The 15,103-nt window shown below is 46.2% G+C and overlaps 1 protein-coding gene across 1 annotated transcript in view; it reads right to left on the bottom strand.

Moving 5' to 3' along the window:
* NOL4L (nucleolar protein 4 like) overlaps positions 1–15,103 on the bottom strand; it is a 69,336-nt gene that overhangs the window by 36,816 nt on the left and 17,417 nt on the right. Inside the window, exons 2-4 of the mRNA XM_075109044.1 lie at positions 14,443–14,598; positions 10,615–10,726; positions 6,103–6,212 (exon numbers count right to left, since the gene is read on the bottom strand). Of these exons, the coding sequence (XP_074965145.1) occupies positions 6,103–6,212; positions 10,615–10,726; positions 14,443–14,598 (378 nt within the window). The remainder of the gene's footprint in view (positions 1–6,102; positions 6,213–10,614; positions 10,727–14,442; positions 14,599–15,103) is intronic.

Below are 15,103 nucleotides of genomic sequence, written 5' to 3'. Positions count from 1 at the left end.
TTGCTTGGGCCAGTCAGTGCGGGACCCGATTGCCACGCGCATGCAGTGCTGAGCTCCGTGGAGTCGCTGTCACCAGCCTAGGGGACTCCACGCTCCCCAGGCCAAGTGTCTCTGACCCATCCTTCCTCCCAGGCATTCCTGCTGCAGGCTTCTACTGCCCCATTCACACCTGGTCTGCTATGCCCTGCTCCTGCTTGATCCAACCCAGCCCTCTCTAGCATGACAACCACAGCTCTACACACTCAAACAGAGAGTGAGATAAACTTGTTAACCTCCCCCAGCCACTTCTCCAGGACCTTAGTGAAGCTGCACAACATCACTGGGAAGGGACCAGAGTGGGAAAGGGACCAGCTTCTCTGCACCGGTGCACAGCTACCAGTGAAGAAAACGGACCAGACCAGTCGCATGCAGCAATTAAATACACCTGAGCAGCTGAAGAGGTCCAGTCGTGCCTAGCATCACTGGAATCGGGCAATGCCACTTGATTTAACACCTCCTTTCTTACAGAAAATAACATGATTTTCCCCAAAACTGCAGAGTCATGGCTCTGGCATCACACATTTGAAGATGAAAGCTGCAGTGGCGGGATTTATTCCAGCCAGCCCAAGTCGGGGTCTCAAATTATTTGCTTGCATTGAGCATTGCATTGACAAACACAAAGCTCACCTGTAATGCAGCTATGCTGGGAAAAATACCGAAAGACCTACAAAATAGGAAATAAAAGCTCTTAAGTTTTTACTAGCTGGGAACGTCGGAGTTAATTCCAATAACAAAAATGAGTTGACCTTCACTGAAAGCAAGCTATTCACACGGGTCTGAAATCAGGCTAAATGGTTTGATCATCTGACCTCCTGCATCTCATGAGCCATTAAGGCCAAGGATGAAAGTTTTGCTAAACTATCTTTGGTAGTAAAGAATGCTGTTATGATGGCTAGACCCGCTTCCCTGGCTTCTGCCTGGACAAAGTCTGTCATTTAGGAGAGAATTTAAATTTATCAGGCAAAGCCCACTTCTTCCAGCAGAAGCTGCATCTCCACTAGAGGGCTTTGCTGATGCAGATCTATGAGCAAGCCTTTATCGCACAGATTAAATCGGTATTTCAAACAGCTATGGTCACGGTGCCTCAGTGTGTGTATGGCCAGTATTCCCTTTTCTTCTGTGTGTAAGGGTGCATTTAGGGAACTTTTCTAGTGTTCCAAAATGTCTTAAAAATTAACATTAGGGAACAAATGTCTTCCCAAGCCAAGGAAAGGCCTCTTGAATGAGAGTTATCTCATCAAGTTGATTTAGAGGTATTTATTCCTGAAGATGTTTAACACACTCTTTAATGGACTGGGAAGTACCTTATCATCCTCATGTGATGAAAACGCATCATTCCACTTCCTTCCAAACACTGACTGCATGCTTCTGCCTTCTCTTCACATCTGTGAATACATACAGCGGTTGTTTGGGATCCCTTCACTAAGATCCAGGTCCCGGATCTTGCACAGCAGCTGCCAGCTCTGCCAGATTTGGTGCTGGTCTCTGGACTATGTGAAATGACATGTCTGCAATTCTCACCAGTGAACTTATGGACTGAAAATGAAAATCTAGCGTGCCCTCTTCTGCAGCCGCTCGCGTCCTTCCCCGCCTCTGCTGCCTCTCCCATGCCAGTTCTGCACCCCCAGGGTTAGCATGGAGGTGGATCTGAAGCAGAAGAAAGCAAGCAAGCTGCCAGGGGAAGATGCATATAAGCTGTTCTGGTAATATTGGAGCTTTCTGAGACACTGAAGTGAGCAAACACAATAATGTGTGGATGAGGGAGAAGGCAGAGTGGAAGGAGGAGGATTTACCATTGCAAACCAGCCTCTGGTTGTGAGGCTCCGTGAGCTCCCAAATCCTGCAGAGGAGGCTCGATCCTCACCAGCACTGGAGGAAGCCAACTCCCTGTACATCCGTGGGATTTGAACCCCTGCATCCCCCGTTCCAGGATTACCCTGCTGTTTGGGTTAAAACATTGCTTGAAACCGTGTTTTGAAAACCACATCCACACACTGTCACACACTCCACGTTTACAGGGAAATTACTGGATGGATGGAGTGTGTGACAGTGCAGGACAAGGCTCTGTCCCTCTCAAACACTTACAAGCCAGTGTAGCAAAGCCATAGCAACAAGAAAAGTGCTCGTGTTATTTCTCAACCAAGAGCTGCTCCTGCCATTCACTGATTGCATGACCTTCTGTCAGCAGTCATTGAAGCAACCTTTGAAAATGTTTCTGTATCATTTAAACCTGGTTACTCGGCCCTGGACTGTGTCTGCCAAGGTGGCAGCAAAATCTCCAGGGCAGAGAGCAAGTCTGGCATTTCATGGATTTTTTCTTTTAAAATCTTCCATATTCCACCAGCCACCAGTGGAAATCATGCCCAACAGTGTGGCATGAAAAATAAATCCAAGGCTGAGTTTGAGTAAGACAGAAAAGATTGTCTGGAAAATGACTGCAATAAACGCGAATAACGAATCATTTTAAAATGCTAATATTTATCATTTGAAAATGAGGTGGAAGGATCATTATAGATAAATATCAAATATCTTAATTCCTTTTTGCTGCTAGATTGGGAAGGTCAGAAGTTCAGAGAAGCTTTAATGCCTCAGTAGATACCCTGAAACGCAGCTAATTCGGCACTCTGTGGAAAGGGTAAGGGGCCTGATTTTTCTCACATATGTGAGAACTGGTATGAAATGGGAATGAAGGAAGACTCACACCCCAGAAGCTCCTGCAAGTTCTAGTGAACCCAATTTAAGCAGCATGGGTCACTGTTGTTTTCCATCATACCAGAATAAATGTACTGACTCCAAGAAATATATTGAAATATATTCTGCAGGAACTCTTCATTTTGTGAGCAACCATGTAAAGAGCTCCTCTCCTGACTGTTTTTTGTCCCTAAGTAGAGATAAAATGCGCTCTCTGAGGTTCTCCTGGCTGTGCTTTCTTGTGGAGACACTGCTGCCCTAATAGTGATGTACTTAACAGCACTAATAAATTACAGTTATGCGTACACTTTTTTTTCCTGAATAATGTAGTTAAAAGGCCACTTTGGCATAAATTCATTCATTGTTATCCCAAGTGAAGCAAGTTCCTCCTGGTGCTGCTGCACACAAATAATTGCTTTTGGCAAAAGCCAAGTTGAACACAAGTCCGTTGCTTAATTTATTTCTATTATCACCATCAAATGTTAGTGAGTGCAAGGCAGTAAGGTGGCATGGCAGCAAAACTGAGCTAGAGAGGAACCAATATCATTTTGTAAATGTTGATATATAAAAACCATGCAGTGCATGTTTGTATAGTGCAAACAAACTTTAAAAGCAGGTTGTATTTTCTTCCTGGTTTGCATTTGTAGCAAAGCCATATTTATTTCTATCATCTCTAGGGGACTTTTGCAGTTTGTAAACACCTGGAACCCCAACAGCTGCAACTCCCTAACTCTAAGGCTCCCTCCCTGGGGAGAGCAGCAGCCCACGTTTCACAGCCCATGCTCCACAAAGACTGCCAGGATCCTCCAGGAAAAATGGACAGTACTGTCATGTTTCCAGTGCAAACTATGAAGAAGGGAAAAAATAGCAGGGGATTTCTTGGTGGAGGGAACTGAAGCCTGGTATTGATATTATTAAACACGTTTTCTTCACAACTACCTCAGTGTTAGCAGCTCAGGCACAGCCACAGCTGCATTAGGAGCACAGCACTTGTTTCCCCAGGGGAAGCCGGGGAGTGTCCCGTATCTCAGAACGGATGGCACCCAAGTCACGCTGGATTTTCTCCACTGGGTCCAACCACCTGTATCCTTTCCAGACTGTTGTTATCTCCAGATCTGAAGGAAAGCTTTAATTCTTCAGAAGTCTGAGCAATAAGACTGATCTTTTGTTGTTTTGCTGTCAGGAATCAGTTTCAGTAACACACTGTATGGCAAATTTTACTTCTTCCAAATAGTTTTTCCCTTGGCTGTTACAGCTTGAAAAGCTTAGAAAGCTGCACTGCAACATACCAATGAGAGCTCAGGAAAACAAAAACTTTAGAGGCAGGGAATAACATCAAGCCGTTTGATTTATGATCTAAACCAACAACTGCTGGTTGCCTCAGCTGGTCTCTTTTTTGTTCCCGTATGGCATATGCTTCTATTCTGATCTTAGCGAGCTTCAAGAGTATTCATGTTAGCAGCACGTTATATCTATATATCTGGTGACAGCTCCAGTGCAAACTGCTAAACCAAAATTCAGGGTATAAATTTCTCAAATCTCTAAATTACCAACCGAGGTTCTCAAAACAAGCATCCCTAAGCATGCAGCTTCAAAACTCAAGATTCAGTACTAAAGCCTGCCAGCTTCTGGGGTGTTCTTTATTATGGAAATAAGACCAAACTGCAAGTCCAGTTTTCTACCTGTAGAAACTGGGTACAGGAGTTTAATGAAGCTTCATAACACACTTCCCTGGCACAGAGCTTTGGAGACAAGAGGAACCGGCAGAAAACGCATAAATGGTAACTAGACAATCTTCTCAGACCGTCCTTTTGTATACATCAAACTTAACTTGAAAGAGCTGCCTCAAATGCTGAAAAACACAATTCATGGCCCTCTGAGCCCTTAATCTTGGTGAAGAACAGGTTGGTAGTCAATGGTATGGACAATGGTAGAGTCTGCAATCTCAACGCCTTTCTGCTAGGAGTTGCACCAAGACCCGGCAAACACTTTGCACAAGGCAAAGGCCATTGGAATATGCCAGCTTTTGATCCTCTTTATCCAAAAGTGGTCCTGAAGCAGCCATCAGATGCCAGGAAGCAGACATCCTTCCACTCCATGTCCCTAGCCCAGCCCAGCCCAATTTAGCCCAGCCCAGTCCAGCCCAGCCCAGCCATACAGCCCGGAGCTGTCCATAGTTCTACCACCTGACCCAGCCCAAGCGCAAAACCTGGCACATCACAGCCTTTTACGTTTCAAAAGCTATAACATAACCTATTGCAAACAAAACTTTAAACCCACTCAGGTGTCCAACATGTGCAAAGGAAAAAAGCTCCACAACACGTAAGTGCTTCCTGTCAGATGCCATTTTGTCCTCCAGCGAGAAGGTTTCACTGCTGAAGCCATGGAGGAACTCAGTATCTCCCCAACTCCTGACAGCAAACCCACATCTGGCATTTTACATGCTGGCAATGGATGCTCCAGCAAATGTCCCTTTAGGGTGCCACTAGATAAAAGTATCCATTGGGCACAACTTCACAGTTCAATCCATCAGTAATGTTTTCCACCACTGCACAATGCAAACTCTTTCACTTCTTGAAACTGGCAGTAATGTCTGAGATCAGACTCAGGTTTCACTGTGCTGGAAAGAAAATCCAGCACTGGTTTCCAGTGCAGGTTGTGGGGAGCAAGTAAAACATACTTTTCTTTTTATAGACTGTTTCCATGGTGCACAGAGGTTCCCATAGCTAATTCTGCACCTGCAGAACTTCAGAAAATTGCACAGCCTGGATATAATCCTGTGGGAGTCTGCCCCATCCATTCCCAGATCAAAATCCAGTGGCTTAACACTCTCATCAAACAACTGAGCCTTCTCCTGTTTTGACACAAAACTAGAATGGCTGTGGTTGAACTTCCTCAAGTTGCCAATCAGTTTAAGAGAGCACTGGAGTAACCAAAGCAGAGTCTGGGTGTCAGACCCCATCAGCTAAAGCTCCCAGGCAATTAGGAGGAGGTAAAGGAACAAATTCCTATTTGCCATATTTATTTTTAAGACAATTTCTTAGAATAACTGTATGTCTAAAGAACAAGCAGACTGTTATAAGCAATAACTGCATCAGCTCCATCTCTGCTCCTCTCCACTGACACTAAGCTGAAGTAGCCCTGTTTGCTTTCGCCGAGCCAGAAGATCAGAGGCGCACTGCCCTCCCAGCTTCCACGTACCAACACTTGCTGTACTTGGTCAGAGTCTGGCCTGCCTGGACAAACCAGCTATTTCCAAAAGCATCCTCCAAAAATCGATGTGCCAAGCACCAGTCAATCCCTTCACCCCTTCATCATGGGCAAAAACCCACTCTGCACCTCGCACTGCCCTGCACCCGGAGCGTGACTCACCTGTTCCTGTGAATTCATTACCCGCAGCTTCATTTGCTTCAGGTAAGTAGAGGTGAGGGGCATGTTGTAGTCAATGATCCCAGAAACCAAAGAGGAAGGTGGTTCACTCTCTGAAGAACAGAGGAAACATTTTATTTAGATACAGGGATGTGGAAGCACAGACCTGTGATGTGTTCTCATAATTGTTAAACATAGGTATTTAGAAGCACTTCAAATCCCTCGTGAGAGCTGGTGCCTGCTGAGCTAAGGTTCCTATAAGAACATGACCTCACCAAGAACCTAATTACAGAACAGATGCTGTTTGGGCGGGGGGGAGGAGGGAAGCCATTGCTGTCACCTGTGGAAAAGACTACACTTAATATATATTTTTTCAGTCTACCAAACTAGAATGTAGCAGAGGAAGAAACTGAGTCTTGCTGATGCCTCAGAAGCACTTCCATGCAAATGGGATTTATGCAGAGGTTGATGAACAAGAATACATTTGCAGCTTGTTTTAGCATTGCAAAGTCTTGCCAATTTTTCTGGGATTCCCTCAGGTAGGAGTTAACATTAAGGCAACTTATTAAGTATCTCTATCTGGTGATGAAGATTATTTTTAACACCCTCATTAAAACACAAACTTAATTTTAAAAATCTTTAATTTAAATTGTTCCTGTTGATTCCTCTGGCTGCATCATATTGAGCTCTAGAGATTACTCTAGATTCAGACCACTCCTGCAGATCATTTTGTTTAGCCAGACCAGGAAAGTCACCATAAAGCAAAATCTCAATGATTTTTCTAAATTCTCAAAGATTTGTCAGCTCTGCCATCATATGGAAAGTGAGCTTAAGCAACAACGGATGGGGAAGAAGGATTTCCAGGAGCTGAAGGTGAACTGATGGTGGGAGGTTTCCACTCCTGTCTCTGAATCTCCCTGCCTGGCTTGCATTTTCTGGGGTCACTGATTTCACAGGCACCTCTGACACAGCCCCTTGAAAAGAGAGCCTTCACAAAATGTTTTACAGCACCTTAGAAAACCCATCAACCCAAACATAATGGACCTGCTTTTCAGAAATGCTGAATATCAAAAAATCCCAGTGAAACTCAGCAGACCTGAAGATGCTTCATACCTCTGGAAATATCAGATCGGTCATGTCTGATTAAGAAATGACCTGACCCAAAAACTGTCTGCAACTGGCTTAAACATCACAGGTTTTGCAAATCTTCTGTATCAAGACCCTACTTAGGGTCCATGAAAACACAATTATGTTTTTCCAGGTCCATCTAATTCATCCCTGGGTAGATGAAGCATTCGTGACTGTGGATGCAGGCAAGAGTGGCCAGAGCTACTCACACCATTGGATTGCTCAAATATGAACGTGCAAAGCTTTTAGGAACCTTGTAAACTAATTCCTCCCTTCTTTTCTCTTGGCTGTATATCACTGGTCTCTGTCATGCTTTAACCTATAGATTAAGACCAATTCTATGCCTCTATATATTAAGCACCCAACATAACACCTTATTCTACTATGCAAGGTTGTTATCTTGTGATGAAGAGATGCTAAAATCCCAGTGCAAGGAAAGGGTGATTCATGCAGTCTGGTTCTGCAATGAAAGGGAAAACACCTCCCCGGAACAAAATCTGCCAACTACCCAGGTTGGCTGGGGTCAGTCTTTAAGAAAAGTTTGGGAAAGCATTTGCTAAGAGCAACAAAAATAAAGCTGCTCTTTCCTTGAAGCACAGGTGTGAAGATGAGGCGAGTCTTTCAGACCTCTGAGGATGATATGTTGCCCTCCTGTCATTCCCCACTTAATAGTTCAGCTCTACAGAAATGAATGAGGCTCAATAGAAGCAGCTCAGCATCCTCACAGGGGGAGGAATAGGGAGGTAGATGATCTTTGGCGCTTAGATTCTGCCTGAAAACATCCTGATGTAAATCTGGAATAATGCCATTAGCAGCCACAAATTTACTGTGAATTTGTGCAACTGCAACAGATAAGAGCTTGAGCCTAAGAATCCAACCCCTTTTTTTCTTAAGCTAACTGAAAAAGAAAGAAAACCTTTGTTTTAAAAGGCCTGGGGGACTCCACGGGAACAATCCTCATATCTTACGTCACAAGAGGGGGTTACTGGAATCCTTTAGCTCATTTTTCAAAAGTTATCTCTATCACATGCCCCATGTGTTGGACATACAGATGGAACAGCCAGTATGGTTTAAAGTAAAATGATTTCGATCCTAATTCCACCTTGTATAACTCCACTGGAATTCGTCCTAATTTAATAACAGTGCAAAGAGATCACAGTGAAGTCCAGTGATGTTCAAAGTTTCCCATGAGCAAGAAAATTTGCTTTTATAAATTATGTGGGTGCCCTGCAGGGTTTGATGTCAGATACATTTAGTTAGGGATTTTTGCGATCACAAATGAAATGTGTTGAGATTTGTTTAATAGACAAGAGAAGTAGGAAGAGATGGGAATGGCTCAATTTTTTCATCTTACTGAGTTAAACTTTACCTATATATCCTTGTATGTGTGTATGCATGTGCATACACCTAGGTAATTCTTCTATGACCCCAGTGGTTTTTTAGGTGATTTTCTCCTGATAAATTCCTGAATATGCATTAGTGAAATCAGACACTCTTCCCTAGTAAAAGTTACCTTATCTAATCTACTCTGTGCATTTTCACAGGTACTTAGTCACTATTTAGGTACTATTCAGAACAGAAAGGCACTTCTGTCCTCCCATTCCTGGTGGGTAAGAAGCAGGACTTTTCATGTGTGGGATCCTTTGTTTTCCTGTTTGATAAATTTTTAAGAGACCTGGTAATGGGAAAGCTTTATGAAAATAATTTATAAATTTCTATTTTATATTTATATTAATTTATAAATTTGCTCAGGACAGCCAGATCTCAGCTCTGACATGATTTCCACAGCTAGGACTGCTCTGGGGAGGATAATCAGCACCTGGTGTTCTCTGAGCCACCTCTAAGCCGGGACGGGTGCTGTGTCACTGAGCGAGGCATGGGAGGGCTGAGGATGGTGGGTGGGCAGGAGGGAGCCCCTGAAGGAACAAAGACCCTTTTCATCAGCTGCCTCCTGAAAAGGGACCCCAAGCTCTGGGGTGGAACACTGGGCTAGTGCCAGGTGTTTAGTATTGTGTCCCATTTTGGGTCAAACCAACAGGCAACATCCTTGTTGGCCTGACTCTCATCCCATCATCCTTCCTGCCCACTGAGCTGACAGCCACAGCCACAGGACTTGGAATGCCACTGGTGATGGATGCGGCGCAACCAGTGTAGAGGTCAGGTTTGCTCCCAGTGAGGCCGAAGGCCTCAAAACTTCTCTTGACCTAATTGGAAAGAGGGATCAGGCCCTTAGCCAGCAGAATGGGAAGAGCCGCGGTAATGGAGCTTAGGCTAATAAATGTCACATAGGATTATTTGGGAGAGTTTCTAAAATATATAACAAGTACAAAGCATTTCAGTCACTAGCTTTGGATCGCTGGCATACATAACCCACTTGAACAGAACCTCTGGGTTGTCTGTAGCTCTATTCCTAGCTGTAAACAGTTGGAAATCAGTATTTAATATTAGAAATTTTCTATTGTTGGGTCCTTTGTTTATTTAATTCTGCTTCTCTGCTTGATAAGAGCTGCCAAATTAGCCTGTTTGCCTTAACAGTTTTGAAATAGTATAACTCTTTGCAGTTTGCTTATGTTTTTTTAAAGAAGCAATTATGTTGGGTGAAACCTCTCAGAGTCAGTTTGATGCTTTGCACTTGATCATGAAAACAAGTTGTCAGAAAGAAGTAATTCAGAAAAAAACCCACACTAACATCAACTTTAACTATTTACTCTGGAAGAAAACCTGATCCCATCTTATGCGCTGCTTATATTTTTTAGACCTAGGAGCTGCAGATTGGTTCCATTTACGAAAGAACCATGATGAGCCAACCACCACAATGGCCAGGCCAATTGGTTGTATACACAGGCAAAATATAACATTGATTACCAAAATGCCTTCTGTTATCAAAAAAAGGATCACGACATGCATATCTATTAATTACTGTAAATTACTTCTTCATCCGAAACTTCAGTTATTCAGACCTATTCAGTGTCTTTCATTAGAAATTTAATAGTTTAAAGGCAAAATTTTAGGTCACATTTTTTCAGAAATCTATGTTTCCACCCACACACAGTTATAGGTTGATTGCAGACATATCTGAATTATTTTTGACCCAAGTGGTGTATGGTTGCACTGGGGAAGGTGGACTCAGAAGTGAAACTGCTTGCCTGCTCAGAAAGAAAGCTAGACTGCTTCTGCTCTCTAAACTGAAAACAGTGATGGATAAACCAGATTTAAACAATTCTTTCAGCTTGCCTACAAAAGTGCATGAAAAATAACACAGGTTTGGGAAAACCATTTGGTAAAGAAGTATCTCACTGATGGAGCGGCATCCTGACAGCTATCAGTGATACCATGCTGGTACAAAATGCTGTGTCAGCTCTGCTGGCAGAATTCATTCGCATTTACCTTTGGGCTCCAGTCCGTTGGAGTTGAAATGCATCCTCTTCTGGCACTCAGTACAACTCATCAGGAACCTGGTCACAGCTTCTCTTGGGAGAAAAGCATAGGTCTCTGCAATCTGGGAAAACAATGAAATGGCTGTATGTTCTGGGAGAGGGAAAATGCATAACGGAGAGCCGGGCAGAGGGCGCAGGAGACCACCGGCACCCTCCCACCTCGCCTGCTCAGCCTAGCCAAGAACATCAACGAATCACAGCAACACACCGTTCCTGTCAGCCCAGTCCTGGTATCCATGTGTCTCTCTCTCCAGAGCAACTGTTGATGGAGGAACATTTTGGGAGGGTAACTGGTATGTCAGAGAGGCACCAAGAGATGCAAACAAGCAGACCTTTGGACTCCCTGCATAGCCACTCCTTCCCAGAAACTCCTCTCTATTCCCCCTTGGAGTCTGGGGAGAGCAAAGCTACGAATGTGTAAGAATCAAATGAGAAAGTAAGGTCTCGTCAGCTCTGTTTGCATTGTTAATTACCATCACATCAGTAACCTGAAGAATCCATTAATCTTTTGTAAGGGCAGGTCACTTTTTCCCACAATGACAATCAATTACTGTTAATAATACTTTGCACTTCTGTGACATATTTTATCTAGGGAATTGAAAACATTTTTACAAACAGTAATGAATTAAGTCTCCTGAACCTTTGAGGGGTATTTGTATTTTACAGATGAGGAAAAGCTAAGAATAAATATTTAAACTTGGATACCTGAAGTTAAACACTCTCTCCAGACCTAAGCACCCACAGAAGGTGCCTGGCTATCACTGAGTCCTATTATTCCAATTAATCCCTGCCAGCAGCAATTTTACAGTATTTCTAAAGATCAAGACTAGGTTATTTGGAGAAGGAATGAGGCTATTTTAATGTAGATTTCTTTAAGGCCATAAGAGACCATCAAATCACGGAGACTGACCTTCTGTGTAGCTCAAGTCAGGGAACTTCGCCCAGGTTCTCCTGCAGCCCAGTAGCCTGTGGTTTGCCTAAAACATCTTCCAGGAAGACATCTGGTCTTAATTGGAAGGCATTAAGAGGTGGAGAGCCCAACTCTTACTTTGGCGTTGGTTCCTATGGTTAATCACCCATCCTGTTTGGTCTAAGTGACTTGTCCTAGCATGGCGGTTCCCAAACCAGGGGCCATGACCCCAGCAGGGGTCACAGCACTTACAAGTGGGGTCATAAAGCAGACAGAAATTCAATTGTTTGTGCCAGTCCTCAGGGCTGCGAGCCCAGCAGAAGTGGGGCTCATAACGGGAAGCAGGGTTGCAACCAGACACCTCGCGAGTGACGGCTGGTGACGGGGGCTGAGCCAGGAGGGCAGCCGAGGATGTCCTGATCCCCATCCTCTGGCTGGTGGGCATCACACTCCCACCTTATTTTGTTAGCAAAAATTAAAAATTCCTAAATTCCAAGCATTTTTCTAGCCTACAGGAAAGGGTGATGCTTAAGCTTGGAATAAAATAATGATATACAAAAAGTGCAATGGGGCAGAGGGCAGAGAGTTTGCTTGATCATGGCTAAAGCAGCCCCGTGACCTGACGTTGTGGCGGGAGGGAGAGACATTTATCTCCACTGAGCGGCAGCAGAGCCCGAGGTTTTACGTGCACGCTAATGCCAGATGGGTGGAAAGTTCAGGCAGGGACCTTGTCCCAGCCGTTCAAATGGAGGATGCAGTGCTTGGTCCTCATGGGATTCTCCTTCTATTCAGCTACAGCCCCATCGAGCCCTGTTGTGACTGAACGGCTGCTCAGCTCAGCCTTTGCCTCTGTGCGATATTTATCAATGCACAAGCACTAGGGACTCCCACAGAAACACTGAAATTAGGGGCCTGAAAATTGCTGGTGGCAAACATGGTATTGTTGTGCAGGCAGGGAACTGTCCCTTCATGCTGCCCGCGGGGCTGAGCCCAGTTTCCCTCCCTCTTTTGCTCCAGCCAGTCCATAGTCTCTGCTGCAAATGTTCAGCTAATTTTAGTGATACAGTTGTTATTTCTCAGCTGATTTGATGCTCTGCAGAGCAGACAGCTTCCTTGATGAGTTATCTCCCATCCAAACTCCCTTTCTGATTGCCTCCCTCCAGAGGTCACGGACAAGGGCAAACTCTCCGGTTCCTCTAATCAGAAACGGTGGGGAAAGGGAGAAGGAGAGAAACAGCAGGAGACACTGAAGCCTCCCGAGCTGACTGCCCAGCAGCGTCCCTTTGTGCACCCGAGCCACGGCACGGGGTGCGCTATGCAGCATTTCACCTTCCAGACCCAGCTGCAAAGGCGCTCCAGGGAGACAGGGCATGAGCGAGGCCAGCCGGCCCAGCCAGCAGCGTCCTGCCAGGTCAGGAGGGGATACACACTGCTAATGTGATGATCTCAGCTCAAGAGGGAGACGGAGGGGTGGAGCGTGAAGCTCTCTGACTGCCGCGAGCAGGCTTGGGAAAACAGACGGACCCAGCCTGCTCCCCCGAGGCTGTGCAGGGCACAGATTAGTCCTCTAGAGAGCTGAATTGAAGGAATTAGGGGAGGGTCAGAGTGGTCTGCTGGGGAAATGAGAGGAAAGTTTTTGAATTGTGGTCGTGCTGGTGGGGCTGCTCCCCCGGCTATAAAGAGGTGACCTGCCCCGGGCCGGGGAGGGTCAGCGCGTGCCCCGGCCCCCAGGCTCTGGGGCTGGAGTTGAACGTGCAGGGCACAGAGCGATGCCACGAGTGGTGAGCACAGAGCCATGCTCCCCGGGGGCTCCTGCCAGATGGGGGGGACTGCAGGGCACTGGGCACTCCTCTGGCACTGCCAGCACACAGAGCTACTGATGGGTTGGGGACATATGCAGGCAGGGCAAGCAGGACAGACTCCACCCCTGAGCTGGCTCCGGCAGTACACCAAGCCCTGCATAATCTCAGGCATCATCGCAGAGACCAGGGCAGCCTGCACAGACCTCTCCAAGATGATGTATACACCAGAGACACGAGCTGCCAGCCAGCCACTTTGGTCTCTAAGCGACCTGGTCCTCAGGGATGTAGGATTCAAGGGAGTAGCTCAGTTTTGGACAGTAAATTCAGCTCTTCTTGTAAAAGGAGAGCCCAAATGTTTGCATCAAAGGGCTGTGCAGAGTCAGGAGAAACAGCAAGCTCCCTGGAGAAACACACTTCAAGCTAAATTATTCCTGACCTAACTAGAGTGATTTCAGGATGGATAGAGCTGGTTCTCAGCATCCATGGAGCACCTGACAAGACTTAGCCTGGTGCCTGCCTCCATTTTGTAACAGAGGAAACCCAGGATGGGCTGGTGAGAGCATCCACTTGGCCAGGGGCGGGCTCTGGCCATGCTCCAGTCCCCTTTCTGGCTGCTCGTGCCCTTCAAGGCCCACACGAGACATTTCCCTCCAGCCAAGGGAGACAGGGAGGCAGATGGCACGGAGCAGAGTGCGCGGGGAACTGGGCAAACATCCCCTCACCCATCAGTAATACTGAGCATTTATCCTTTCCTTTTTTTCTACCCCCAGACATGTACAGTTGTCTTTGTATGATTCACTTGGTCTTTCCTCTCCAAGCAGCCGTACTGTTGTGCTGCCACTGCAGCCTGGTTTCCCATCTCCTGAGCACAGCTGCTCTGCCTTTAAATGACTCCTTTCTCATGCCTCCCCGCGCAGGCAAACAGGACTCTCCTTCACCTCTGCCTCCCACCAGCAGCTCTGCTTCTACCTGCCCTCCCGTCCCCATCCCCGCGGGATGCCTGTTCCCATGGCCCCTCTGCTCCTTGGCTCCCATCCCCTCGCTGCACACGAAGGGGAAGTCTCACCGCTCGGTAGGTTTTCTTCTGCCCGGCATGTTTGGGTGCTTTGCCTGGCTCCGACGAGCTTTCCACATGCATCGAGTATATGATGTCAAAGAAATCTTCCACCACAGCCACACGTTTCAGAGAGATGCCCTCGGGCTCTGACAGTCCATCTGCCCCCTACAACAGTGCAGGCAAGTTGAGTTAGTGTCAGCAATGGGTGACAGGGGTGACAAGACTGGCCCAGGGCTAATGCAGTTGGAGGGGGCAGAGCCGCAGTGCTCCAGCCCTGGGCTGCCTTGGGCATGGGGGATGTGGGGGATAAATTAAACAGTGCTCCAGGGAGGATCCTGCTGTAGCCAGGGCAGTGGCGGCTGCTGCTGTTGTGCTGCTAAAGCTGCCAGTGAAATTGGGCCAGGAACAAAAACAAGGGAAGAGTCCAGAGTGGAGTCACAACCAATTGAGAAATTTAATTTTCATAATTTGGGATGATTTCGCTAGGCAGGGAACAGGCAGAGGAAGCTCTTTAGACCTGGTATTAAACCATCCCGAGAAGCCCCACAATGTGGGGCACCCTCCCTGGCTGCAGTCCCTGCAGACACGGCTCAGCCGGCAGGACAAGGTTTCACTGTGATGCCAGGATTGCAGCCCCTAAAGGAAGGAGACAGAATCGCCCTCCTTCCCT

The sequence above is a fragment of the Phalacrocorax aristotelis genome, chromosome 13 (genome assembly GCF_949628215.1).
Source record: "Phalacrocorax aristotelis chromosome 13, bGulAri2.1, whole genome shotgun sequence".
Taxonomy (NCBI): Eukaryota; Metazoa; Chordata; class Aves; order Suliformes; family Phalacrocoracidae; genus Phalacrocorax; species Phalacrocorax aristotelis.
This window is presented reverse-complemented; position numbering and strand designations above follow the sequence as displayed.